At 32.1% G+C, this 27543-nt stretch overlaps 5 protein-coding genes across 9 annotated transcripts; 3 read left to right on the top strand and 2 right to left on the bottom strand.

The window, feature by feature from the left end:
• Positions 1 to 5151: 5151 nt before the first annotated feature.
• Positions 5152 to 8014, bottom strand: LOC104700352 (protein root UVB sensitive 2, chloroplastic). 4 transcript variants are annotated; one of them, XM_010415868.3, is made up of 10 exons: positions 7717 to 8014; positions 7481 to 7615; positions 7290 to 7378; positions 7127 to 7211; positions 6949 to 7008; positions 6761 to 6854; positions 6576 to 6673; positions 6138 to 6317; positions 5908 to 6030; positions 5152 to 5818 (listed from the first exon to the last, which is right to left on the bottom strand). In XM_010415868.3, exons 1-10 carry the CDS (start codon positions 7726 to 7728, stop codon positions 5393 to 5395), a joined length of 1302 nt encoding a protein of 433 aa, XP_010414170.2. In that variant the 5' UTR covers positions 7729 to 8014; the 3' UTR covers positions 5152 to 5392. The 4 variants fall into 4 exon arrangements, with proteins under 4 accessions (XP_010414170.2, XP_010414169.2, XP_087314120.1 ...); XM_010415867.2 differs by having other exon boundaries at positions 7481 to 7618; positions 7717 to 7947; XM_087457994.1 differs by having other exon boundaries at positions 5152 to 5814; positions 7717 to 7855.
• Positions 8015 to 8062: 48 nt separating this feature from the next.
• On the top strand, positions 8063 to 9193 carry LOC104700351 (actin-depolymerizing factor 6). Its single transcript, XM_010415866.2, has 3 exons — positions 8063 to 8204; positions 8487 to 8752; positions 8868 to 9193. The coding sequence occupies exons 1-3, from the start codon at positions 8181 to 8183 to the stop codon at positions 9016 to 9018; spliced, it is 441 nt and encodes a 146-aa protein (XP_010414168.1). The 5' UTR covers positions 8063 to 8180; the 3' UTR covers positions 9019 to 9193.
• A 674-nt stretch (positions 9194 to 9867) lies between these two features.
• On the top strand, positions 9868 to 12039 carry LOC104700350 (transcription factor bHLH91-like). Its single transcript, XM_010415865.3, has 4 exons — positions 9868 to 10155; positions 10393 to 11161; positions 11256 to 11699; positions 11803 to 12039. The coding sequence occupies exons 2-4, from the start codon at positions 10409 to 10411 to the stop codon at positions 11902 to 11904; spliced, it is 1299 nt and encodes a 432-aa protein (XP_010414167.1). The 5' UTR covers positions 9868 to 10155; positions 10393 to 10408; the 3' UTR covers positions 11905 to 12039.
• Positions 12040 to 16296: 4257 nt separating this feature from the next.
• Positions 16297 to 18553, top strand: LOC104700349 (transcription factor bHLH10-like). Of its 2 annotated transcripts, none has more exons than XM_010415862.3 (5): positions 16297 to 16429; positions 16705 to 16758; positions 16856 to 17643; positions 17723 to 18160; positions 18243 to 18553. In XM_010415862.3, exons 2-5 carry the CDS (start codon positions 16752 to 16754, stop codon positions 18342 to 18344), a joined length of 1335 nt encoding a protein of 444 aa, XP_010414164.2. In that variant the 5' UTR covers positions 16297 to 16429; positions 16705 to 16751; the 3' UTR covers positions 18345 to 18553. The 2 variants fall into 2 exon arrangements, with proteins under 2 accessions (XP_010414164.2, XP_010414163.2); XM_010415861.3 differs by having other exon boundaries at positions 16335 to 16626.
• A 2390-nt stretch (positions 18554 to 20943) lies between these two features.
• Positions 20944 to 21922, bottom strand: LOC104700348 (ethylene-responsive transcription factor 15). Its single transcript, XM_010415860.3, has one exon. It carries the CDS (start codon positions 21752 to 21754, stop codon positions 21020 to 21022), a length of 735 nt encoding a protein of 244 aa, XP_010414162.2. The 5' UTR covers positions 21755 to 21922; the 3' UTR covers positions 20944 to 21019.
• Positions 21923 to 27543: the final 5621 nt, after the last annotated feature.

Here is a 27543-nt window from a genome sequence, read left to right as displayed (position 1 = left end):
TAGGTAAGATCCGGTTTTTTGAAAGTTGACTTCTTCTCTGGGAGTACATCGATAGTCGGGCCTGGGAGAGAATTAGTCCTCACCAAATTACTTATATTCCAATTACGGAAGTCAACAACAAAGATGTTGGTTAAATTTGAGCATATCATTCATAAAATTACATAAAACTGCCACTGCTATATATATATATATATATATTTTTGTCAACTGCCAATGATATTCAATTTATTTATATACACAATATTTTACTTCTATAAAATCTAAAATTAGTAAATATTATTCAAAAATTGATAAATATTATCCCCTACATATTTTTAAAATTAAATTAATTTCACTATGTATTGTAATATAATAATATAACTATATTATGAGATGTAAATATATATATATATATATATATATATAAAATCATATTTTCATGAATATAAATAATGTTATCTTTCTACTAATTTTATAAAGCTCTAATGGTGAAAAAATCGAAGATCATTTGAAACAGGTTCAATGTTTATTCTTTTGCTAAAAACAATAACTATATTTGCCCAAAAAAACATATGATCACCAATTAAAATGACATGAATATATACTTTAATTTGGATAACTATGTAGTTAAATATTATATATAAATATGTAGTTATAGTATTTTTACATAAATCTTAAAATTTAAAAAATCCAGTCCAATAAAAATGAAAACAAGTAATAATATTATACCAATAGCTGAGATATATAGGGGTCTAATGAACAATTAAAATTTATAAAATCCAGTAATATAATACCATAACTAAGACCAATTATATAAAGGATCTAATGACCAATTATAGTCTTCCCCCTCACGAAACAATTTTGTAATTTTATTTCTCCATCAATTACGAACACATATATTACTTTAAAAAACTAATAATATCCAAATTAATAGAATTCTCCTTAATAAAATATCTTATGGTATCTTCTATATAAAATACTCAAGCTTTATATCTCATTTTATTATTTTCCCTTCTCTTACTATATTATTTACATTAAATTGCCATTAGTATAACTAAGGAATATTTCATTCAATAATTGAAGGAAATCTATAGTATTAATAGGGGAATACACTTAAGGGTTAAAAAAAACCATATCAAATATCCATGTTGCCAAATTAACCCAATTTATATATTAAGAAGAAAAAAAATATTAAACAACAGATTTATTATATTTTAGGAAATCGTTCAAATTAGTTTCATAGTAATCAGGTTATGAGAATTTTGTGTAGGTATATTCATTTATGACAAAATACGGGACGAGAATTTTAGGAACAAAAATTCAAGCAGAACATACTCGGACATGCTATTTACTCATATGAATTACGAGAAATGAGGTTTTTTCAAGTCAAGAAAAAATTAAATGTTACAATCGGACATACTAGACGGATTTGATAGTTTGACAATTATATTTTTTTAAAAATTATGCTTAAATAACTCGGCGCGTGCGGATCCGAACCTAGTAGTCTTCATCTCATAAGGTCTCATGTATCTTTGTGGAATTTTTCATTCTAACAAACCATCAATCTCAAGTTACTCATCAAGCTATGTGAATTCGTTGAATGAGAATAATATAAGTTCATCATGTATCAATGTCCATTCATGTCGTGACACACGGCAGACAAACTCAAACATGAGTATATACATGAACTCAAACTACCGGAACTAGTCACTTTTATACATGTGGTGTCGCAAGTGACGTCAACCGTAATTTTTTATGTAGGTTTATCACTTTCTCAAATGTCAAATTAGATGTTAAGATATATATGACATATTACATACTTACATGTATAAAGTAGAATGTTTATCTTTAATTCTCGTGAGAGGGTTTATTCTTATTTTTTATTTAGATATGTTTTCGCTAACCATTTCTTTCGTTCATGGAAAGCAGAATTATGCACAGGTTTAAGACGAAAACTATAAATCTTGTATTTAAGCAAATTTTGTGAATTTTTTTGTTAGAATGATCCAACTTATTATGTTCAAATTCCAGTCTTTGTTTTTAAAACACATGATTCACATTTCACAACTTTGTATTACCAACTATCACTTTCTGAATCTAAAAAGACATTACACCAAAAGCCAAAATTTATTGGCTTATATAATCATTAGGATGATATACATATGTTTTTGGTCATGATGATAAAAGTTATTGTTTGCATATGTAACTATTGCATTTCAATAAATTTGCATAAAACAAAGATCCAGTGATGGGTTGTCTATTTGACTGAATTAAACTTGCTACTTCACCAAACGGATTTACTCTAAAAATTTACTATTAGATTGAATAGGGACCATAGGGTCGTACTATTTGTTGGCCACGTTCAACTATTTTACTATAAAGATTATATAAGATGGTGAACAATATATGTTTAAACGATTATAGGCCCTAATATATATATTAAAAAAAAACTAAAAAAGAATCTGGAAAAATTTTCTTCTTTGAGTTTGGACACTTAACGACCCTAAAACTAGATTTGTATCGACATGCATGCAAATATGTTTATACACATATTCCTTTCACACTTAAATTTTTTGTCAAGTGGTCGGCAATACGTAAACTTGCTCCTCCGGTTCAAATATTTTTAGGAATAACTTTGTTGTTCTTGAATCAGTTGGTTTCAAGCTTTGGTCCAGATGTTTAACATAGTGTATTTGTACCATGAGTCCCTGAGCTTGTCCCATATCTACTTTAGTCTGGTTTAGCATCGATCACCGGGTTATAAAAAAATAAGAATAAATGAATAATAAGAAATTATGGGAGAAAAAGAATAATAAAAAATTATGAGAAGAAGGAAAGTTCAAATTATACAATACATAAAATGTCAAAGAAAGAGGCTCATAGTGCTCAATTCCAATCAGATCATGGCCCTAAATTAATCAAACCTATTAATACCAATCAAGCTTGTTGGGTGACCTATAAGTCAATAAGAAACATTAAAAGTTTCATATTTTTTCTATGCGCATATATATTAATCACTGTTTTTCTTCTTTCCTATTGTAAATATAATATACAACTATGAATATGATGAATAAAAAATAGATATGTGTAGAGCCAAAACAATTGTTGTGTCAAGATGGAGGGAAAACCCATAGACATCGAAGTAGGTACGTACGTAAAAGGGGTTCCTCTTTTTAAATATGATTCGTGCTCATGTTAACGAATTTTTTTTTTATGAAATTATATATATATATATATATATATATATATATATATATATATCTAGGTCATATGAACCTCCTATTTTTAAAAAGGTATTTATAATTACTTTGTAAATAGAAATATGAATCCATGTGATTACTAGTGAATTGGTAAAATAATATACATATAGTCTTCCAAAACGTTATTTAAAATAGTGAAATATATTTCTTACGGTATGTGATTACGTAAAATAGTCATAACCATGAGATCACAAAATGTATGACATTGCCGTCAATGGATAATTTAGTGATATGGCACCAATAATTACATATATGGTTCTTTCAATTGCACACTTTCACCATTACAACTTTTACTTTAAACCACTATTTGTTTATCTCTGTCAAAAGCAACTTTGTATGCTGTTTTTCAAGTTAAATGTATTTAGACCAAATTTATTTAACGTTTAAAAAAGAATAGACTAAAACAAAACAAAACAAAGATCATCCATATCTAATTCCATCATGACTAAGACCTTGCCCTTTTTCACAAATTTTTTTTTTCTTTTCTTTCCGCTTTCTTTTTGAGGTTTTATTTTCTAATACAATGCTTAGTTATCTTCTCCGATTTGTTGAGTTATCATGTTTTTAATGCAAGTATTACTTGATAATTGATATATACAAACCAATGTATCCAAATGGATCGTGACCTAATGAAATCTAGATTTGTGTGGGTCATATAAATACTAACTTTGTCGCTTCTTTTGTTTTATTTTCCGGGGGTCGGCTGAGTTGCATTATTGATTATACAATGCATATGTCAAAAAAGAAGAAGCCTTAAATTTCACTCTTTACTTTTCATATTAAAATCGTGATAACTATCATCTTCATATAGACCCAACTAGCTATTTTAGTCCATGTACTGTATTAATTAATAAGACATCTCATATAATTATCGGAATGCTAAAATAGTGATAACGTAGTGAAAATAATTGAACTTTAACAAAACGCTTAAAACTAGTTTTTGACTTTATGAATACTAATGAGTTAATGACTTTTCATTTCTTCTAATTATTTTGATTTTGTAAATAACATAAATTTTGTGGGTTTGACTCGGGATAGTGATTCACATCAATAATTCTAGCCAAAGCCACAACCCGTACGTTACATGTTTACAGCGTGAAAAGATGAATATGTAAGTGTATCATTCATCACCATATTTGAGAGCATTTATAATTTTCTGACAATACGTAATTAGTTTAGTTTAACTTTAATCTCACTTAAGCAAATAAAGAAATGTACATACTCTCAAACATCTTACATGGCGAGTTCAAGAACGATTAATAAGTAATAGCTACAGTAGAAATGTAATTATGGTGTGACCACCAAGTCTTGACAACTATATCTCAAAATGTCCTCTTCTACCATGCATTACGCAGAGGTCCAAATTTGAAAAGGATAATACAGCCTCTTAATGTCGCATGTATACAAGTTGTTTTTGTTCTTTGCTATATCTTGGATTTTTGATCTTAATGCAAAATTTAGAAACCTACCCACAAGAAACTTTAGCTTGGTCTACTCAACCTGAAACAAAACTGAACATCTTGCTCTGTTAGACTCTTAAAATTTAATTATGTGTCCAATGTGGTTCAACCAGTTGAAACATCCCAAATTTTACCAAAAGAAAAAAAAACGATCTGGTTTGAATCTTCTACCTTGATATTGTGATTATATATAGAAAAAGAAACACCAAGCTAATTGCATTTATCAAATATTATATTCAATAAAAGTAGTACAGTACATACTTTGGAAAAAATCATGCCTACCGGCTCCTTTTTCACTTGTAAAAAATATCCCAAAATGAAGACTAATGAGTCCATGTCTAAGGAAAAAAAAAAAGGAGCCAGTACACATGATTTGACCATGTAAAATACATATCTTAACCACAAAAGAGATCAACTTTTTAACTTTAAAGTAACATATTTCCTAAAAAGTATTAATCAGATTCCACTTTGATTGATTTATATGATAATAAATGTAGACTACAATGCAAGTACAAACGAGGACAAGAACCGTACCTTCAAACTTTTGTTTCACCTAACAATCTCACTCTAGCCTATCCATCGAAGTCTTCAGTTGTGGATTCATGATCTGGACAATGACTTCTAGCGTCTACAAATTCGTGTTTACACTTGAAACAAAAGAATTACAATAACAATTTATCTGAAACTCGGGAGCTACCGAGCAAATCTTGTTCCCGTGCCATCGAGAAATCTATCAGTATACCATCCTTTAGCTTGCACTTGAGATAAAAATGGACTGAAGACATCGTTCATTCGGTCATATGCGTCTTGCAGTATCATGTCATCAGGGTCATTGTACATATTTTTCATTGACTTAGCATATGCTGCAACTAACCACCCTCGCAATGCGTCTTCACCAGTTGCATCGTGCTCTAAGACCATATCGGTACATGACTTTCCATGACTCAATAGAAACTTCTCTTCTACAAACACTTCTTTTAGTTTCTGCACCTCAGAAGGCTTCACAGCTTTATGGAGAGCCCTTCCCACTTTTACATTTCCTGCTTCTTGGATTGGTCTCTCGGGGAACAACAGGTTTTCTTGGAATCTTAAATCAGCAGGGCTTGGGACTTTACCTGTCTGAAACAGATTCAACAACACCTCTGATATAACTAAGAATAACAACAACATGGTTTTAGGAGGTTTGACGTAAAGTAAATGGTATATACCTTTAGAAAATTAGCCACGATCAAAGCGGTTCTCTGTGGATTCAGTGTGTTGATTGGTACCCCTCGCATTTGTTCTACAACGCTATACACATGTACAACCGAAAGAATAGACCCAACCACCAACTGCAAAGAATAGCCTTTCCTAAGACAACCGAGTTGTAATCCCAAAACAAAGAAACTGCACTCTGTTTTCTGAAACAGAGAGTAATAGTCGAGAGGAAGGAAATTACCTTTCCTTCCATTGATGAACATATTGTGGAAGAAAGTTGAATCCCAATACCTATCCCGGCAACGTTAAAAAGAGTAGAGATTGCTTCTCCTTTGGCGAAAATGTCACTAAGATTTCCTTCTTTGGCAAAAGATGAATAGATTGGTAATCTTGTTGCCCTTGCTGCAACCGTAGCCATTCCCTATTTGAATCAAACAATTCCAGAAGAATGTGAAACACAGAAATGATTACAAACAATCAGTGAAGCTGATTGATTCATTAAAAGATGGTCTCTAGAAAGCTAATATATCTCATGTCTCTCTTATTGACGCAGCTGAAAAGGCTGAGAAAGGCAGAAAAGGATGTTCTAAGAACAGTTTCATTTCAATCCCTTTTGGAAAAAATGATTCTTACTAAAGAGCTGATAGATTCTCCCGTAGGTTTATAAAGAAATCTATACCTTAGCGAAATTCCCAAGACCAGCCATTTCAAGAAACAGATGTGGGCATAATGGAGAAACGAGTTCCAGACCAGTACCAATATCGTAGAGCACGTCAGCTGAAAGAATAAATCACTAGGTTTACTGGTTGATGCTGTAAAGACATCATCAGAAACAGAAACATGTAGCTAACGAATGTTGCATACCCAGTACCCTCCAACGTTTAGGTTCAGAGTCCATTCTTGCACCCAAATTGCTACAAATCAGCTTCCCCACATGCTGCATCCCATCCTTCAAAATCTACATAAACCAATAAAAGTTAAACAAGAATATAACTTGCAGTTAGGCACAGAACAAGCTAACAAACCCCAACAAACTCGAGATGGTAACATACCCAGCTAACAACAGTTGCTTGAGCCGGTGTAGGCCGCAAGCCTGCAGCAAATAGCAGTGACTGCAACGGAGCAAGACAAAAAAAAGCTATATATCCATGTTAAAACCTCCATTGCAACAAACTCAACTAAACAATTACAAATTTTTTGCCAAATCAATAATCAAAATCTGAAGAAGACCTGAGTCGATAACACGGATAATGCTGCACTTGAGAGATGCTGAAGTGCTCGAAACTGTGTGTACCTAAGATATCCTTCATTCACACTGTACAAGAAAAAAAGATTTCAATGAATAAAAACACAATCTTTAAAAACAAAAGTTTCAATTTTTTTGAGTTTTCACCTGTATGGATATCCTGAAGGGAAGAACTTATTAAGGAAGGATTCAACCATCTTCTGAGGAACAGGCCTTGCGTCATCAACAACTTTCATCTACGAAACAAACCCAATTCATGAATAATTCACTTTAACGAATTCTCCAAACAGAGAGCTGAACTGATTGGGAGAGAGAGAGAGAGAGAGAGAGAGATTTACAGAGAGGTGGCCGTCGGGTTCGAAGTGGAAACGGTGAGAGACAGAATCAGAATTCTCGAACCAGTAAACGGGAATGTCTTCAGGATTCTTCTTCGCCATTACTGGCTCTTCCTTCTTTATCAACTTCACCTTCTCCTGCTTCGTTGCCACCCACAAGTTACCCAAATCATTCAATTCATTTGAAGTATCGTAAATGAGATGAAAAAAAAGAAAAGGAATTATCAAAATCTCACTACCAGAAACTGCATAGTCAAGTTTCCAACGTTGGAGGAGGAGGAGGAGTCGCCGGAGTTCCAAGTGAACCACCGCAGCAACTGTAATCGTGTCTAGAAAAAGAGATATACTAAAAAACACGACGCCGTTTTCAAAGTTCCGTTTCGAGGCCCAAATAATACAATAATGGGCTCAAGAAAGGCCCAATAAAGAAAGATACGCGGCGATTAGTGATGGATGATGGGGTCAAGAAGGAAGAAGAACGACGACCTCTCTCTCTTACGCGTTGATCTAACGCCACCGCCCACTTCTACTTTTCTTCTGCAACACCCAATTCAAAAAAAACAAACTTATTGGTAAGCAAAAAGACGAGCAAAGCGACGCATCTGATTACTTAGTTTTCAGGATTTGATCAATTCCGGATTCGTCTTCGTCTCTCGAAAAACCCCAGATTCTCTCTTGGTCTGAAGAAAGCAGAATCAAAATCATGTCTTTCAGATCACTTAGCAGGGTAAGTAATCACAACAAAACTCCTCCTTTTTTGATTTTCCAGTAGAGTTCTCTGATAAAAATCATGTCTTTTATAAAAGTTCAAATAAAAAAAAAGACTCTTTGTCGCATGCATCTTTAGTCTTCGTTTCGATGAGAAAAGTTAAAAAAAAAAAAAAATGATTTTGATGAAGAAAGCCCATCTCCATTTAGTTCACTATGAAGTCAATTAGATGATTGAACTTAGTTTTAAGACTGGATTTTGATATTTAAAAATCGAATCTTTTTTTGGTACAATCTGCAGCCAAATGCAAGATCTGGAATGGGTGTTGCAGATGAGAGCAAAACCACATTTCATGAGCTTCAGAGGAAAAAAACTCATCGCTACGTTGTCTTCAAGATCGATGAATCAAAGAACGAAGTCGTAGTTGAGAAAACTGGGAACCCTGCTGAGAGCTACGATGATTTCTTAGCTTCACTCCCTGATAATGACTGCAGATACGCTGTTTATGACTTTGATTTCGTCACTTCTGAGAATTGTCAAAAGAGCAAAATCTTCTTCTTTGCTTGGTTTGTTTTGATGATTACCTCTAATAAAAGTTTTTAAGACTTTTTTTTGATGATGATGATGAGTTCAAAGCTAAACATTTTTTTATTGGGGGGGTTGTTTTTTTATGTTTTGTAGGTCTCCTACGACTTCTCATATTAGAGCGAAGGTGCTTTACTCGACATCTAAAGACCAGTTTAGGAGGGAGCTTCATGGGATTCACTATGAGATTCAAGCTACTGATCCTACTGAGGTTGATCTTGAAGTCTTGCGCGAACGAGCAAACTGAGCAAACTGAGCAAAAACAAAATTGTCTCTTCTCATAACTTTATGGTAATGTAATGAATAATCTCTCTCATTCGATGATGACTATCGGATCTTGTTCGTATTCTCGTGGATGGATTTGTGTAAACACAGTTTCATGTTCTATATATCAACTGTCAATGTCAGTAAATGTTTCAAGATTGCACATAACTTAAGAAAACCTTGGGTAACTTAAACTGAAAACAAAGTTGTTTTTTAGATACCAAAGAATGGTGTGAATCGGTGATGAGTCTGATGGCATAGAGCCTGATGGTAAAAGTTACTTAAACTAGTACCCAAAAACTTCGTAGTTAGCAATTTCGTTGATATATTGATTTCTCCATAAGCTTATGTTTGTAGCCATAAACATCAATTGTGTGTGGACTTGGTCGCAAGTTTAGTGAGAAAATGACATAACTACCCTTGGTCGTTTAGGAGATTTCGAGTGGGGAGATTGCATGACCCAACTGAAATCCTCAATTATATATTTTTAATAAACCATTATCATATGTTGAATTAGCAAATCTCATATTAACAGCAACTGTTATTGTTAATCTTTCATGTTACCATTAGGTTAGGTAGGTCCATTCCCCTTAAGTTATTATCATCATCATTTATCCACTATTTGTTCCACATTGGGGAACATTTTGTAATAAAATGTGGAATTAGAAGGAAAATAAATCTTACTTCCAACATATTTCATTCGTTTTTTTGCTCCAAACTCTATAGCTGATAATTCTTTCTTTCTCGTTCAAATATTTCGTTTATATTAAAGGGAGAACAAAAAAGAAAAAAGAGCAGAAAATAAATTGTTTCCTCTGTCTTCCAAGTATATAGTTGAGATAGAGCTGTCCAAAACAAAACAAACACGTCCAAAAAACCCTCTCTTGTGGGAACAAGAAAGACCCAAAAGACAAAAACACACCCAAACTCCCCATCAAACAGAAATAAAGCATACCAAAAAAGCTTCTCCTTTTATCTTCTTTTCTAAACTTTTGAGTTTCAGATGTTGAAATGATCTTTGAAGGTTTGTAAATCAGAAAATTTATGAAACATAGTTTGTAGTTTATTTAAGCGTTCAAGGACAACAAAGAAGGAGAAACATCATCATCTTTAAACTCTGGTAATGAGAAGCATTTCAATTTCTAAAGCAAAGTCTAAATTTGATTCAATACAACAAATGTGAGAGAAGAGATGATATCAAACAACACACACAAAAAGCACTTATTTTTTCCAATCTAAAAGAAAGGAACTGAAAGGGATTAGTTTGAGATTAGGTTTGGTAATATGCTTTTGTCTTTAATGAGTTGTTATGGTGGTGGTGGAAACATTTTTTTTTTTTTTTTTTTTTTGGTTGCAGCAAGATCAGGTGAGAAATGAGAATGTATGAAGAAAATTCATGTTTTGATCCTATACCAACGGTGGAAGCAATGATGGACAATAATGGTGGTGGCTTCTGTGAGGCGGAAACAACTATTCCGGCAAGCCACCAGTTCCAACCACCTCTTGGAAGCACAACAAACAGCTTTAACGATGATCTTAAGCTACCAACAATGGAGGATTTCTCTGTTTTCCCTTCTGTTATCTCTCTCCCTAACTCAGAACCTCAGAACCAAAGCAACAACAACAACAACCATATGATCAACCAGATGATTCAAGACTCGAATTGGGGTGTTTCTGCAGACAACTCTGGATTCTTCATGAACACTTCTGATCCAAACACAACATCAACTCAACAAATTCCTGATCTTCTCAGCCTCTTGCATTTGCCTAGATGCTCAATCCCATTACCAAGCTCGAACCTATCGGACATAATGTCGGGTTCTTGCTTTGCGTATGACCCCCTTTACCACTTAAACCTTCCTCCACAACCTCCATTGATCCCTGCTAATGACTACTCAGGGTTCTTGCTTGGAATTGATACCAATATTACTACTCAAAGAGATGATGATTCAAATGTTGGGAATGAGATTAACATTGATAGCGGAATCATTGAGTTTAGCAAAGAGATTAGGCGTAAAGGGAGAGGGAAGCGAAAGAACAGACCTTTTACAACAGAGCGTGAGCGAAGATGTCACTTGAATGAGCGGTACGAGGCTTTGAAACTGCTCATTCCTAGCCCTAGTAAGGTTAGTTATTACTTATTACTTACGAAAAGAGTCTTTCTTATTATAGTTTTCACTCAATGTCTCTTAGCTTAATTTATATAATTTGTTTGTTTAGGGAGATAGAGCATCGATTCTTCAAGATGGAATCGATTACATCAACGAGTTACGCAGAAGAGTAAGCGAGCTTAAGTATTTGGTAGAAAGAAAAAGATGTGGTGGGAGACACCAGAACAATGAAGTAGACAACAACAACTTGGATGATCAGAATAATGAAGATGATGTTGATGATGAAAACATGAATAAAAAGCCTGAGAGCGATGTAACGGACCAATGTTCAAGCAACAACTCGCTGAGATGTTCATGGCTGCAGAGGAAATCAAAAGCAAGTGAAGTTGATGTTAGGATTGTTGATGATGAAGTAACAATCAAAGTTGTCCAGAAGAAGAAGATCAACTGTTTGTTACTCGTCTCCAAAGTACTTGATCACCTTCAGCTTGAGCTTCACCATGTTGCAGGTGGACAGATTGGTGAGCATTACAGTTTCTTGTTCAACACCAAGGTTAGTGATCATCAATGAATATATAACCAATCTCTGATTTATGGATTTGAATATATATTGTTTGGAATGAGTTTTGGTGATAATGATTGAAATAAAAATGCAGATATATGAAGGATCAACAATATATGCAAGTGCAATAGCAAACAGAGTGATTGAAGTGGTGGATAAACACTACATGGCTTCTCTTCCCATCAATAACTATTGAATATTAGGCTAACTTAAATGTATTTTCTGACCCTTTTTTATTTTCTAATCCATGTTTACTCATTTGCAAAACGAAATAAAAAAAACTCATTTTGGAGCCAAATTTAAGTTTTCTAGTTTGGATTTTTTTTATTAATTTAATGCATTCCCTTGTGTTCTCCATTTCTTCTAAACCATTATCTCTATTACTGGTAGAGGAAATGATACACAGGTATTGATGATTAACCAGAATACCAGATCATAGCTCCCTCCATAGTCCATACTTTTATAGGTCTCTCTACTAATCATATAAAAGCCTAGACAATTTCAAGTTATAAGAGAAATCTCATACTTTTTAGAAATTTTGTAACGCTTTGGTGATAGGTTTTGGCAGAGCCAGGTCAAAGTACACAAACCATCTACGCGGTTAATTAAGCGTTTAAAAAACATTGATATGTCGATTACTTTAATGTACCCCTTTGAAAACAGATAAACCAAATTGTTTGGTTCGGCATAACATTTCAAGTTTACAACTCTACTTTAAAAATTGATGCAAACATGCTTACGAATCTTAAGATAGTATACGGTTTGGAAATAGGATGGGGACAGTAACAAACTAGCAGTGTACGATAGAGGTAGGTGACCAGAATTTTTCAGTTTCAAGTCAAGGAGTTACGAGATTGTCCCTGATTACTTTTTGGATGTGGGACCTACCTACCCATCTTCTCTCAAACAAACCCACTTTCTTTGCTATAAACAGATATGGCATGATCTAACCACAATTGGAAACTTCATAATTTTGTTTTCGTTTTTGATAAAAGGAAATTAATTAAACAAAATTCTCAATATAAAATTCAATCGATCCGTAATTAATACATCTATATAGATAAATGAAACTACAGTTTGGTATTTTTGGAAAAAGAAATTAAAATGGGTTATTTTGGATTTATGATACATAATAATAATATAAAACTTACGTGAAATATGTATAAGAACATGCACATGACTACGAAATTGGGATAAAAACTTAACGCTATATCGAGACAAAGACAACATTTTGTGTCCTAGATGAGAACTAAAAAAAAAAAATTGTCTAAATCTTGTTTATCTTTTTACCCTTCTTCTATTAGTTGTCTCGATCTGCAAATGTCCTTATATAAAAAAAAAACAGAGAGGATCTAGAGTCGTTAAACTATCTTCATGGAACGTTACATGATTGTAATTTGTAAACGAGAGGTTCAAGGCCTTGAAGTTGCTCATTTTTGTCCCAAGTTATATATAAGGCCTTGAGATCAGGAATTCCATCCTCAATAAGCGTTCCAAGAAGCTTATGGGATTATGGTTACATCATTAATGATGTTCGGGCTTATCTAAGCATGTACTGTTGCTTTCTTGTTTTTAACCTTTTTTGCCGAGAAACCAACTTATTAGGTTGTAACTTTTGTAACACCACATCGTTCATATTATATGATATTTGCACTTTAGCAAAAAAAAAAATTATATATAAGGTTAGTTATTTTTAATTTGTATTTTATTTTTCAGTTTTATAACAATTAATCTTTCATTCATTATCTCCAATATATATCGCTTTATTAATTCACATAATCTATTATTGGGGAGATAAAGCATCCATTGTTCAAGATGGGATCGATTACATCAACGATTTATGCAGACTAGTAAGCGAGCTCAAGTATTTGGTTGAGAAGAAAAAAATGTGGTAAAAGACACAAGAACATTAAAGTAGACAATGGAAACTCATTATATGCTATTAGGGATGTAGTCATGTAGAGCATCCATTCTCGACGATGAGACTTGATGAATATATGGAGAAGAAGCCGGAGAGGGATGATGTAAAAGATCAGGTACATTATGGGTGGAGAAGAAATCGAAAATAGTAGAAGTTTATTTTACGGTTATTGATAATGAAGTAACAATTGAAAAAAAGAAAAAGATCAGTTGTTTGTTTATTGTCTCCAAAGTGCTTGGTCAGTTTCATCTTAATCTTTACCATGTGGCTGGAGGAAATTTGGTGAGCACTAGAGTTTCTTGCTCAAAACCAAGGTCAGTGATCGAGTCTTGATTATGTATTTTAAATTTGAATATATTGGATTGACCTTTGGTAGTGATCATGCACAAAATGCAGATTTATGAAGGATCACCAATGGGTGCAAGTGCAATTGCAAATAGCGTGATTGAAGTTGTGGACAAACACTACAAGGCTGCTTCCCATCAATAACATTTTAATAAGCTGATTTCATCTATTTACTGACTTTTTTTGTTTAATCCACCATGTTTACCTATTTGCAAGACTAAATAAGTACGTATTTTGGAGTCTGATTTTAGACTACAATATGGTATATATATGATCCGGTTAAAACTAAAAAGGTGTCTGATCCATCAAAACTTGTAATTTCCATTTTAAATAAGAAAGAATGATGTGGTAGCCTTTCTCAACAGCGAGCATGCAAATTCATATATGTAAAGGCGTAATAATTCGATACTAAATATTCTGATTAACATAGAAAAAATAATGACTTTTTTTTTTTATGATGATGAAGCAAATAATCATGGAAGCTCATGGTCCATATAGTTTAAAGGTAGCCAAATTAAGCCTACACCATCCCGGGGAAATGTATCTCATTTTGGTTAGGGATAAATTGTGGCAAGTTAGACCAGTTAAATCAGGTTGGCAGAACAATACTGTGGTGCAAAAAAGATTTGACATTTTTAATGAAACATCTTTATGTGGTTAAACGTTAAAATAATTAAAAATATTGATACGATTGATTACTTTAAATCTGATCCCTTACTGAAAGAGTATGTTATATGATACAGACCGAAACCAAAACTTAAAAATACATTACAAGAAGACTAATCCATCACTTTGGTCCTCTTTCTCCTTATCTGCATGCCGTGAACTGAGTTAACCCCATGACGTGAAGCTAAGCCCCCAAATCCAAATCAGCTGCAAGATCAGGCAATAGAAAGAAGAGGCCTCTAGTTTGTACATTTAGTTTTAGGATGGGTAACAGTGCTGTACCAGAGAAGTAGGTGACCATATTTTTTTGATAGTTTCTGTCAGTTCCAATATTATCCTAATTCTTTTACAAAGTGAAATTATATTATCTCATTCTTAGAAGTGGGACCTACCTCTACTACTTCTCAAACAAACCCGGATAGCTCTCTCTCTTTCTTTTGCTATAAACAGAAATCGCATGACCCAACCGCTCAACAAGGAAACTTATAGAAATATATCAATATAATATTTTAACAAAAACATAATTAGTTTCCTCAGGTCTCTCAACTTTTTTCGGTGTTTAATTTTTCAAATCATACATTAATAAATAAAAAAGTAGCTTGAAATGTAATTAATAAATAGATATGATGGTCGATATATAATGAAAAATTATATCTTATCTTCAAAACAATCCATACAGTAAAATACTTTGTTTACTAGAGATTCTATATTATATGTCTTCAAGTATCGATCTAATGATGTCATTTGATGATGGGTAGTTTATTTTTGCATAAGTTCTTCCAACTTGATAATACGTTTTGTATTTTGGTTATTAGTTAATGGGAAAATGATCAATTTAAGAACAGCAACGTATCTTTAGTGAGCTAGAAACACTTCATTCTATATATTAACGATTAACCAATACAACTTATCTTATGAATTTAAGTCTTATAACTCTGCCATGAGCCCATGAGAGATATAGAAGGCAAAGCTATGATAATGACGGAAATGTCCATAAAAGTCGTTTGCAAGGACCTGAGACTGAGAGATTCGGCTTGGGACCCATCTGTTGATCCTTCTAACCAACCTTGAAAATGTTTTGGCCACAATCACATGCTCCAACCAAAACACACTCCAAAAAACAAAAATAAAAACAACTTTTACATTTTATATCAAAAAAATGACAGCTTTTGTAACGGTGAAAAGAATATACAATGGTACCTTCTTTACAAATCCAACCAAAAATTAGTAAAAAAAAAAAAAAAAAAAGAGTCATCCTTATAAGTTTTATGTTATAATTGTTATGCTTTTGATACAACTATTTATAAACTGAAAAAATCTAAAAACCAGTAAAATGCTTGAACCACAAATGAAAACTAAAATATGTCTCTAAAAACTTTAGCTTAAACATGTTAATAATTTATTGTTATCGTTAGCTTTCGATTGGTGACATAAATCGATACCATACCGCTAAATTTTTAATCATTTTTGTAATTACTAATTATTTAAATTTTATATAATAATAATTACTATTTACCAAATGGATGCATATAATAATTTATCTCTTAATTTTGGTTATACTACCATCAATTCAATAATTACATTTTCTACAACATTTTTATCCACATATGAAAAGAGGCAATATTATATATATCATCAATTTAATAATTACATTTTCTCACCTTTTCACCTTCTTCAAGACTTCTACTGTCCCCATCTGCAAATGTCCGTATATTTCAAACACAGAGAAGCAGAGGGACTAAGTTCATGAAACTTTCCTTCAAGGAACAACTTAATAAACCATTGCAAGGTTGAACTTTTCCCCCTTCTTATATCTCTCCCTTTCTCTTTATCCTCGAACTCAAACCCTAAACCCATTTGTTAATCTTTTGAATTCTGAAGAACATTTTCCCATGTTACAATCTTTCCTCTATCGTTGTAGAATCTAAAAACCCAAATTTCGATTCCAAAGATTATGGATAAAATAGCAAACTTGTTTGAAATTAGGTTCGAATTTCTGGTTTTTCCCAATCTATCTTCTTATAAAGATGGTTAAGTAAAAGTGGTTAACTTTTGATTTTGCAGGTGTTGAAAGGAATCATCTTTTTAGAGTCAATCGTTGAACCATCTTCATGGAAGGTCACAAAGTTTTGTTTTTTTCTTCCATTTTATCATCAAAGCTTCTGCCTTTTTATCTTATGGAAGATCTAAATTAGTGTTGTTGTTACAAACGCAGAAGAAAAAGGAAACCTTTACGAGGAGATGGGTTGTTTCGATCCCAACACTCCTGCTGAAGTCACGGTGGAGACTAGCTTCTCTCAAGCCGAACAACCGCCGCAAATTCTTGTCGCCGGAAGCACAAGCAACAGCAATTGCAGTGTTGAAGTAGAAGAGCTCTCTGAATTCCATCTCAGCCCACAAGACTGTCCTCAAGCTGCTTCAACACCTCTCCAATTCCACATCAATCCTCCTCCTCCTCCTTGTGATCAGTTCCATAACAATATGATTCACCACATGGCTACACATCATCATCAACAATCTGATTGGGATCAGCATAATGGGTATCAAGATTTCGTCAATATGGTTCCAAACTCTGCTACAACTCCTGATTTGCTTAGTCTCTTACACTTGCCTAGATGCTCATTGCCTCCTCCTCCTCTTCATCATCATCCTTCTTCTATGCTTCCTAACTCATTCTCAGACATTATGTCTTCTTCCTCTGCTGCTGCTGTCATGTACGACCCACTCTTCCATTTGAATTTCCCTATGCAGCCTCGAGATCAGATTCAGATGGATGCTAATGGTGGTGTGAATATGATGTATTTTGAAGGAGGACACAACAACAACGACAACAACGGTGATGGGTTTGACAATGGGGTTCTCGAGTTTAACACAACTGGTGTTGTTACTCGTAAAAGAAGAAGATCTCAAAAGTCTAACAATTCCCCTACAGAACGTGAAAGAAGAGTTCACTTCAATGATCGTTTCCAAGACTTAAAGAGCCTCATTCCAAATCCCACAAAGGTATATAATTTGCTTTTAATTCAGTTCATGTGTATGAGAGACTATATATGTTAACATTGTTGTGGCTTAATCTCTGTAGAGTGATAGAGCATCCATCGTTGGAGAGGCTATAGATTACATCAAAGAGCTGTTAAGGACAATCGAGGAGTTTAAGATGCTTGTGGAGAAGAAGAGATTTGGGAGATTCAGGAGCAAGAAGAAAGCTAGACGTGGAGAAGATCAACAACAAGAAGAAGAAGACACTGTGAATTACAAGCCACAGAGTGAAGTAGACCAATCTTGTTTCAGCAAGAACAACAACAACTCACTGAGATGTTCTTGGCTTAAGAGGAAATCCAAAGTAACTGAGGTCGATGTTCGTATAATCGATGATGAAGTAACCATCAAGCTCGTTCAGAAGAAGAAGATTAACTGTCTGTTGTTCACCACCAAGGTTCTTGATCAGCTTCAGCTTGATCTTCACCATGTTGCAGGTGGACAGATTGGTGAGTACTACAGCTTCTTGTTCAACACTAAGGTAATGAAAATGTTTAGTCTGAATCTGTTTTTTTGTTTTAACTTATCAAACCAATTGAACTAATTTTTGATTTTTGGGGCAGATTTGTGAAGGATCTTGTGTGTATGCAAGTGGAATTGCAGACACAGTGATGGAGGTTGTGGAGAAACAGTACATGGAAGCTGTTCCAAGCAACGGTTACTGAGTTTTACCAGACACACTTGTGGGGTTAATTGCTTTTTTTTTCTAATAACTTTTGTTGTACTCCCTAATGACTGATTAAGTTATTATTAGTCACTTTGGTTAATGCTCAAGTTATCTAAGCTAGAGTTAGAGTGCTGAAGAGGCTATTGGTCTGGATTTTGTCTAACTCTATAAATTTCTAGCTTTTATGAGAGTTTTAATTTTCGACCATTTTAATCTGTTTTGAGTTTTTACTATTTAACTAATTGCTTTTTGGCTTTTGTTTATCAGAAAAATGTTTCATTGCTTTGTGTGAGGCTATTTATGGTATTCTTGTTCTTGGTACACTGAAACATTCGATCAGAGTAAAATTAAATGGAAAATGTTTAACTTTTCAAGACCAAAATCGTTTTTAAATGCAAAATAAGATAGAAGTATGGAACTAATAAATCAATAAATTGCATGTAAATTTGATCCCAAAAAATAATAATTGTAAGAAAATTTAAACACCTCTGGGCCAGGGGGTTATAATAAGCTTTTGGAATAAAAACTTGTCATGGGCTTTCTTTTGTTTTGTAACTTCAAACTTTGGTCATGATGGTTTGCTTTCTTTTTTTGGCTCTCTTGTCATTCCTTAAACCCAGACCGGATCGCCTCTCAGAATTTTTTTGGCTTAGGGTGTGGTCTGGCCTGACCGGTTCAAACCGGATTCATCAAGGAGGGTTTTAGAAATAGTGAAATATAATTGTAAATGTTATAATTCTTAAACAGTAGCTTTCTTTGTGTGCTTTTCACTTTTTCATTCTTTATGTCACACAAATGTTGTGTCGAGTCCAGTTCTAACAACTTTTCAACTCCTTAGTTCGTTTGTGCATTGTTGTGTTCATCTTATGTTTAAACTTTAAACTCAGCCAAAATACTCCTTCACTAATAAGTCCTTTTTTTCTTCTTTTACGTCAAAACAAATAACCCACTACTTATAAACCATGTATTTTGTATATATATATATATATATTTTTTTTGATAATTGTATATATTTTAGGTTTACAGAATTGCTTCTATTCCGGTTCCGAACCGGTTAGACCATTAGATTTCCTAACTAGGAAACTTATTCGCATCATCAGTGATGTTATTACAATGAGCCAATTTAAATGTGGTCAAATCATGGTACCTGCTTTATCACAAACTGGATATGATCCTCACCACGACTTGCCATTTGCCATCTAATCTCCGTCGTTTTTAATTAATCAACCACCATTACTTAATTAATCACTCTTTCTTTATTTGTTAAGGATATGATTTTGTCTCAATTCTCTTGTCTTTTCCTCGTTGTCTATCACCCTTTTTGCTTATTCCCTATTTCGAACAGGTCATATACCCATATGTAAATTTGTCTTTTTGAATATATTTTCACGTTTTAAATAAAATTTGCTGTATCACATGTTTAAACCTATTATCAATTTTGGCTGGATAGAAAACAATTTAAAATCAGATAAAATATTCATACGTAATTAAATCCAGTTAAGATCCTATTTCACATATATTCAAGTTACTCAACCTCCATGTATTATTTTTATTTTTAACAAACCTCCATTTTCTTTTTCTAATGTTATCTCTATCTCTTAGATTTTACTATTGTTTATAAACACAAACAAACAATCTCATTAATTTCTTCTAAACATTATTGTCTCACCAGACGCCAATGCACACTAGTGATCGATCTAAACACCCAAATATGTCGTCGTGTCTCAATCCATTTTGAACAATATTAAAAAACAAATATGGTTAGCAAATTATAAATGAATGCTAGCTTGCGTTTGAAGTATTCCTTTAAAGTCATAAACTTATTATTAATCTTCAAAAACTCATATACAGTACGTAGACTACCAAATTCGAATATAAATTACGATGATAATAGTACAGATCCTCAAAAATATTTGCATCTTATGCGTATTGAACAACAAAAAAAATCTCATCCAACAAAACTTCGACATGTTGTTATGATCTAAAACGTTCATAGTGTAGCTTTATTGGGTTGAGAAAGCTTCAACGAAAAAAATAGTAGCAAAGAAAGTTAAACAACCAATTTATAATGAGATTAACAATAATGACGATAACGAAAGCATCATTAACGACGTAATAACACAATATAATAAGAACGTCATAATATCTTTTATATACCTAGATAATATAACATTTTATTGTACCTTTTATGGATCTAATCGAATTACCCTACACATAAAAAATACTTTATAGTTTATCTTATCAACTTCTTTTTGGTTAGATTTTGTTATTCGAACTAAGAATATACCTTTATAGATTGGGTCGACTTGATTGATTTTTAAGATTCACAGTCTTGGATTTACAAGAATCGCTAATTCGAGTATTTTTCATCCTCTAATATCTCTTACACTTGAAAACAATTATTAAAGCACAAAAAAATATATAAAGCAGTTAAGGTGGACACACACACTTTCCAGCCGTATAACGCAATAATGGAGTTTTTTTTATGAAAAAAAAAAGTTTTTTTTTATACACTTCAACATCACCATCGCCTCTATTCCAATAATTTCATTTGGATACAACAAACAAAAAATAAGAGAACCAAAGAAATTGCAGAATGAACAAAGAAATTTCAAGATCATTATCACAAAATTAAAGTTTAATAGTAGCTTTAGCTGAATACTAATTACAAGATCAACATGAGCTCATAAGAAGTTGTTCTAAATACTCGGCACCTAAATCTTCAAATACCACAAGTGTACCACTTTCTTGCTTCACAACACTCTGCTTACTACTTCTTGATGTTGAAGAAGCAGATGAAGAAGAAGAGTAAGAAGATGAATTAGAAGAAGAAGAAGACGAAGAAGAGGATCTCTTCTTCCCTCTAGGCCGGTTCCTAAGCGAATGTTTCCTCTTCAAGGCCATAACCGGAGATCCTCCGTCATGAAGATTCACATTCTCCATTTTCTTGAGCGACTCTCTAACCACTTCCACGGGGAAATTAAGTGTCGCGAGAGATCCTTTCGTGGCGAAAGCCGCTTGATCGTAAGCAAGAGCGGCTTCCTCGGCCTTGTCGAACGTCCCGAGCCAAACCCTAATCCCGTTCCTAGTGGAATCTCTTATCTCAGCTGCGAATTTGCCCCACGGCCTTTTCCTCACTCCTCTGTATGATCTTTCTTCTTCATCAATCCCAACCTTTTCTTCCTCCTCGGAGTTGGAAACTTCACTGTTTTGGATCTCTTCCTTCACCATCATCTCCGACGACTCAAATGAGAAAAAGTCATCGGAGTAATCATGATAATTAGGGCACAAGAAAGATTGAGGATCAGAAGATTGATCAAAGAAGCAACTCTCTTTCCATAAGAGTGATTCTTGTGATGAGCTCCAAGAACTCGGAGAAGAATACATGGGAGATTGGGAATATTCCATGAGTATTTTTTTTTTTTCTTTTCTCTTTTCTTGTTTTTTGTTATCTATTCTTGTTTGTGGGCACTAAGTTATTTCAAAACCTAATCCTATATATATAAGAGACACGGAATTTATAAGATATATGAAAGTGGGAAGTATTTTATTGTTATATTGTTTTCATAGGTCCTATTAGACAAATATGGCTGCCTTAAAAAACTAATAAAAATTCTTATACAACCGCATGGGGACCAACCACAAAACTGGTGTCTTGTTTTTTTTCAATTCAATTGAGGAAGAAAACAAGATTTTATACGGATCTATCCCTATTTCAAAAGCAAAGAAAGAAAGAAAAAAAAACTGGTGTTTTTAGTTTCCACGTGGCGGAATACTATTTAGAGGGGTGACGTTAGGCGGCGAGATACCGACAAAATAGATGAGATCAGCAATATCATGATGTGGCACTTGTCATCCACGTAAGTTTTGACAGACCTCAATTGTATTGTAGCTGTAGGACCTGCGCTTATTGTACTGAGTTGAGTCTCCCAGAGTTGACTTGAAACAATCCCCAATATATGTTAGTACTCATAGATATAAAAATTCTCTTTATTCAAATATATATAGAGTTAAAATCTTGTGATTTGGGCAACCAATGCGTTTTTTTGTGAAAAACGTTTTAAAATTCGCATTTAATGGTTGTCAATCACAGTCATAAAATCCCCTAACAATCATAATTGATAACTATAGAATTATAGTAAAAAATATATATGTAAATAACATATTCCACTTTTTAACTAGCAAACATTTTCACAAATGCTATAAAACGATGTTTTTATATATAGATATAAATATTATCGAGCAAAGCAACATTACAAAACGACATTTATATATTATCATTTAGAATTTGATCATTTAGTAGCACATATATACCTTATATGTAGAAAGAGTTTGTGAGGATATACTTTTAGTTTGAAGGATATTGTGAAGGATGCTACGAAATTGACATATTACAAATTAATCTAGAAGATACAAGGTTATATCAAACTATTGTTTATGTATGGAGAAAAGAAACATCTCCATCTATATTTTGAGTTAGTGAATGGGTTATGTCATGTGTTTTTGAAACTAGGGTAAAGTGTGGACTGTGGAGTCTTCCAGACGGACTGTAGTAAACTGATCCTTGCAAACAAATAAATCTAAAAATCCATATGGTGATTAAAGTCAGATGTTATGTATATAGTTTTTGTGTTTGTTTTGTTCGTCCGATTGAGATTCATGTCATCGTGTTACCATTCTCTTAATTTTTTATATAAATCTAAGAAAGAGTATAATATTTGCGTGTTGAAACTTGACAACACATAATACTAATAGTAAAAATTTCACGACAACATTTTTTGTGAATAATAATTGATGTTATAAACAGAAAAGACTGATGTAACACACTATTTCACCAAATTGTTATGTTTAAATTGGGTTCACCAACTTATTAGTTGTAATATAAATATCCAACAAATTTAACAGCGCTATTAATCAGGATATATATGACAGCATTCTACAAGTTATATAAAACTTATTACTGATATATATATAGAAAGTCTTCCCATCCCATTTAAATTTATCTACACTTTTACTAGAAAATCTTTATAACAATTGGAAATAATAGTATTGTAACTAGACAGAAGACTATATTAAATTCGTCCTGATTGAAAGTAAAAATAAAATGATAACCACATAAGTAGTATTATCCAAGATCGTAATACCAGATTTTTTTAGTTTTTCTTCGTCTTCATTGCAATAACCATTTTTACGGTTGAAACCATTAGTTTAGTTTTTGTTTTGATAAAGAATTTAAAAGAGAAAAAGAGAGGATCGAACTGTGGCCCCTAGAGAGTGGTCTTCTCTTGATCTGCCGACAGCCACTAATTTATAAATTTGGCATAAAGACAAAATAGATATTTCTGTCATAAAACCATTGGTCAATAATAATTGGTCATTTTTGGTTGGAGAATAGGGTTCTGTAATAAAGATCGACTGAAACGTCACAAAGCTTAACGAAATTGACTTTTTTTTTTGTGTTCTTAAAAAATCGGGAACTGAAATTGGATGAGGTTTCCTCGATACGACCATTATGATTGGAAACTATTTGTATGGATTCTAATTCTATAATGCATATAACGGTTAAAAATCCTGAAACCTGTGTTTAGCTAAATTAATGTCTCTTAAAGTGTTTTCTCTTTCTAAATGAGAGGAAATGGTTCTCGATCAGATTGAGTTATGGGTCAGATTGGGAGAGATCCTCTACATTATACTGAAAATGTTGTATTTACAAAAAAAATACCTTCCTAGAGTTCGAATACGCTTACCGAGAACATATACATGGTATATTGGTATCGACATGTAACTTGTATGCTAACATATTTATACGAGTTGATAACATCGAAGTATCATTTTCAGTTAGTGTTTTGACTTGGTGTATTATATGTTGTGATATGTGCAAAATTTGCTTGTTTCTTTCACGTTTCATAGACTAAAATTTGTCTACTACATTAATTGATTCCGAATATGTGGCTGGCTTTCTAGATAACTTCTTGTGAATCACAAAATACACGTATCATATCAAAATTGACTAATACTAGTTAAAATTTACTTCTCAGAGATTTCTTTTTTAAACAAAAAATCAATTACATTTTAAAATTTTCTTAAAAATTAATTTGAAATTATATATTTCATATAGCACAACGCATGCATGTGCAAACAATAGGAAAGTTTGACAAAAAAAAAAAACTTGAATAATTATAGCAACCAGTTAGTTTAAATATAATGGTATGAATGTAATGAAGCCTTTTTGTTTTATTAAATTTCTGGCGTTTTCAAGCATCTGATACAAGCATACAACTTGATGCTTATAATTGAGTATAACAGTATTTCTTTCCTCTTTTTAGAAAAATAAAAAATAAATAAAAGAAAAGTATTCCTTGATGTTTTAAATTAATATGCGTTATATGACTAGTCTCTATATTGTTTTTCGTCCACATAAAATTCTCATTCAATATTATTTAAATCTCATTCAATATTAAACCAAAAAATCTCATTCAATATTATTTAAATCGTATGAATTAATGGATCGTACTTGTTTGTTAGAAAGTCTTGTCTACTCTAAATTATATAAAGGAAAGTAGAGTATTTAAACCAATAATATCATGAAATGTTTCATAAAGAAATGGTTAGTTGGACGTCCAAATTAATGTTTCCACTTTTTTTCTTTTTTTTTTGGCAAACAATTAATGTTTCTACCTAAGCTACACTTTTTTTACGATTTTTTTAGATAAAAAAATTTAGATGTTTTAATACCGATTAGAGACATAGAACAAGTCATTTCCTTTTAATATAACATTTATATATCTATTTTAATATTTTTGAAGTACATTTTTGTGTCATCCTCTCTTATCTTTGTATCCAAACAAGTCTCAACTAAATTCTCTACAATCTTTACAACCAAACACAATCATTTCCTTATTTGATAATATTAATTTCCTAAAATATATCTGTCTTATTTAAATAAATATGTTAGATTAAAATATAATTCTCCTTTCATTTTTATTTAATCTTATATTTAATTATTTTAATTACTATTCAATACATAAATTTAATAAAATTTTAGATTTTTTTCAGCATATAATGTGATTTGAATTTTTATAAACGGATATATATTAAAAATTGTCTTAGATATTTGTAACCAAACAAGTATAGCCACATATAGAGCTTGCAATACATTTTTGGAGTACAATAGGGTGCCATCACTTTTTGCCAACTTCGGGTCGGGTTTTCAACTAAAATTATAACCGATTCAATTATCCGGATTCTCCTTAAGATTGCCGAATATTTTGGGCCGGTTTTCAATCCATAGCATACTTATTTACATCCAATTAATGCCAATTGTATCTTAAGAAATATCTAATTTGCATGCCGAATTTTTAGGACCGAGTTTGACAAAAAGAATTGATAACCCAATTTATGTAATCACATCCCTATAATATAGCAACTAATTCAAGATGAATACCTCTTAGGAAATATCTAATTTGTGTTTAATAAACGATTAAATATTTAGTAAGATCTTATTAGCTTTAAATATACATTATTAATCCAACAATATCAATTGAGAATCATAATAAGAATATGCCAGATCCTTCATTCTTAAATCATAACTAACAAATCGTAAAATGTATATTCTCAACTTGTGAATCAAGAGTTTCTACAAAACTCTACCTACAACCATTAACAGTATATATATCAACAAAATAATAGACCCGTGGTGTACCACAAGGTAAAACCTATTGTAATATTATTTCATTACGTTTGTATGTTATAGTGCACGTAACTTTAACTAAGACTGAAAAATTAAAAAAATTCCCACCCAAAAAAAACAACTAGATATTATAAAACATATATATTTCAAAGGGATCATTGATCTGTAGCATCTTGGCTCCCACATAAATTAAAAATCCACTAGGTAGCAATCCGCACTACGTGATAGAGAAATTGATTTAAATAAAATATTATGAGTAAATTTATTATTTGAAATTTAAGATTCGTTTGTATATAGCAAAATATGTAAGTAAATTTTTTTTCGTTTATTCAAATTTGCGTTTATTTTCTGTAAAATACGTCTCACTCGTGAAATATTTAAACTTAGAAAATAATTTTAAGGTGATGTAGAAAGTTTTGATATTTTTTTTTGTGTTCTAAAAATCAAATTCATAAATTTTATGTTTTCATATTATTATCTATATCGCTATACCATTAAATAGATAAAACAATATTTTTTAGACTAACGATTTAATTTAAACAAATCTTAAGTTTATAAATGGAATGAGAAAAATGATAAAAGTGGTAAATAAATGAATAATTTTTTTCTTGTTTGTGAAATATAATTTATTTTAATAAGTAAATAGGTTATGATAATGATAATTAAATACATTTTCGGATTTAACAGTTGATTAAATCTTTTATTTTTAAAAACTAATAGAAAAATATTGGCTCATAATATTTCAATGGCATATTTATGTAAATAATAATGAGAAGTAAGAGCATTTATTAAAAAAATCACAGAAGCTATGTGAGCGCGACACCTCAAATTTTTTGTAAGAGTGCTTATCTATTAATATACAGGGGATAAGAGATACTACATAAATGCTAATTAAAAAATAATCTTTAAAATACAAAAATTAGTTGGCATGGCTATTATTAGGATTAATATGCCTTAACCGGTTAACCCTTAAGGGATATTACTGTTCATTTACATTCTACTGTGAGCATTTTCATTTATTTCATCCTTTATCAAAAAAGTTAAGCTATTCTTGGGAATTTGGATCACTCTCATACTACTAAACTCTTTTCTTTTGTTAAATAAAAACTCATTAAAGTATATTTTATTTTTCCTTCAAATAACCAACCAATTCATTAAATTAACACGTAACAAACCAGTACAAGATATTCCGTATAATCAATAACTAAGTACAGACTACAGAGTACTACAGAGGCATGCGATAATGTACTATTTCCATGTGCTACAAATGGAAAATATGGCTATTGATTATTCCCCATCACAAAAAGTGGGAAAACACAGAAACACACAAGAGGGAAATGTAAAATCAAATTAAATTATTGCTGATTATACTATTTAAGTATTTATTCTTTTTGAAGAAGTGTTGGAAACTTGAAAGCGGACAAGAGAGAGCGCGAGCTCTGCCCGCGAGACAAACAAAAATAAAATGGTTTTGTCCACTAAAGTGATTGATGTTTGACCTCAACGT

The sequence above is a fragment of the Camelina sativa genome, chromosome 7, assembly GCF_030686135.1.
Source record: "Camelina sativa cultivar CO46 ecotype springtype chromosome 7, ASM3068613v1".
Classification (NCBI taxonomy): Eukaryota; Viridiplantae; Streptophyta; class Magnoliopsida; order Brassicales; family Brassicaceae; genus Camelina; species Camelina sativa.
This window is presented reverse-complemented; position numbering and strand designations above follow the sequence as displayed.

Coding starts and splice junctions, on each gene's coding strand:
- LOC104700352 (XM_010415867.2), bottom strand. Junction 6,855..6,948: donor AAGCAACTGTTGTTAGCTGG/GTATGTTACCAT, acceptor TGGTTTATGTAG/ATTTTGAAGGATGGGATGCA. Junction 6,318..6,575: donor GTCTTGGGAATTTCGCTAAG/GTATAGATTTCT, acceptor TGATTCAAATAG/GGAATGGCTACGGTTGCAGC.
- LOC104700351 (XM_010415866.2), top strand. CDS start 8,181: ATGTCTTTCAGATCACTTAGCAGG. Junction 8,205..8,486: donor CTTTCAGATCACTTAGCAGG/GTAAGTAATCAC, acceptor TACAATCTGCAG/CCAAATGCAAGATCTGGAAT. Junction 8,753..8,867: donor AAAATCTTCTTCTTTGCTTG/GTTTGTTTTGAT, acceptor TATGTTTTGTAG/GTCTCCTACGACTTCTCATA.
- LOC104700348 (XM_010415860.3), bottom strand. CDS start 21,754: ATGGAATATTCCCAATCTCCCATGTATTCTTCTCCGAGTTCTTGGAGC.
- LOC104700350 (XM_010415865.3), top strand. CDS start 10,409: ATGAGAATGTATGAAGAAAATTCATGTTTTGATCCTATACCAACGGTG. Junction 11,162..11,255: donor TCATTCCTAGCCCTAGTAAG/GTTAGTTATTAC, acceptor TTGTTTGTTTAG/GGAGATAGAGCATCGATTCT. Junction 11,700..11,802: donor GTTTCTTGTTCAACACCAAG/GTTAGTGATCAT, acceptor ATAAAAATGCAG/ATATATGAAGGATCAACAAT.
- LOC104700349 (XM_010415862.3), top strand. Junction 17,644..17,722: donor TCATTCCAAATCCCACAAAG/GTATATAATTTG, acceptor TAATCTCTGTAG/AGTGATAGAGCATCCATCGT. Junction 18,161..18,242: donor GCTTCTTGTTCAACACTAAG/GTAATGAAAATG, acceptor TTTTTGGGGCAG/ATTTGTGAAGGATCTTGTGT.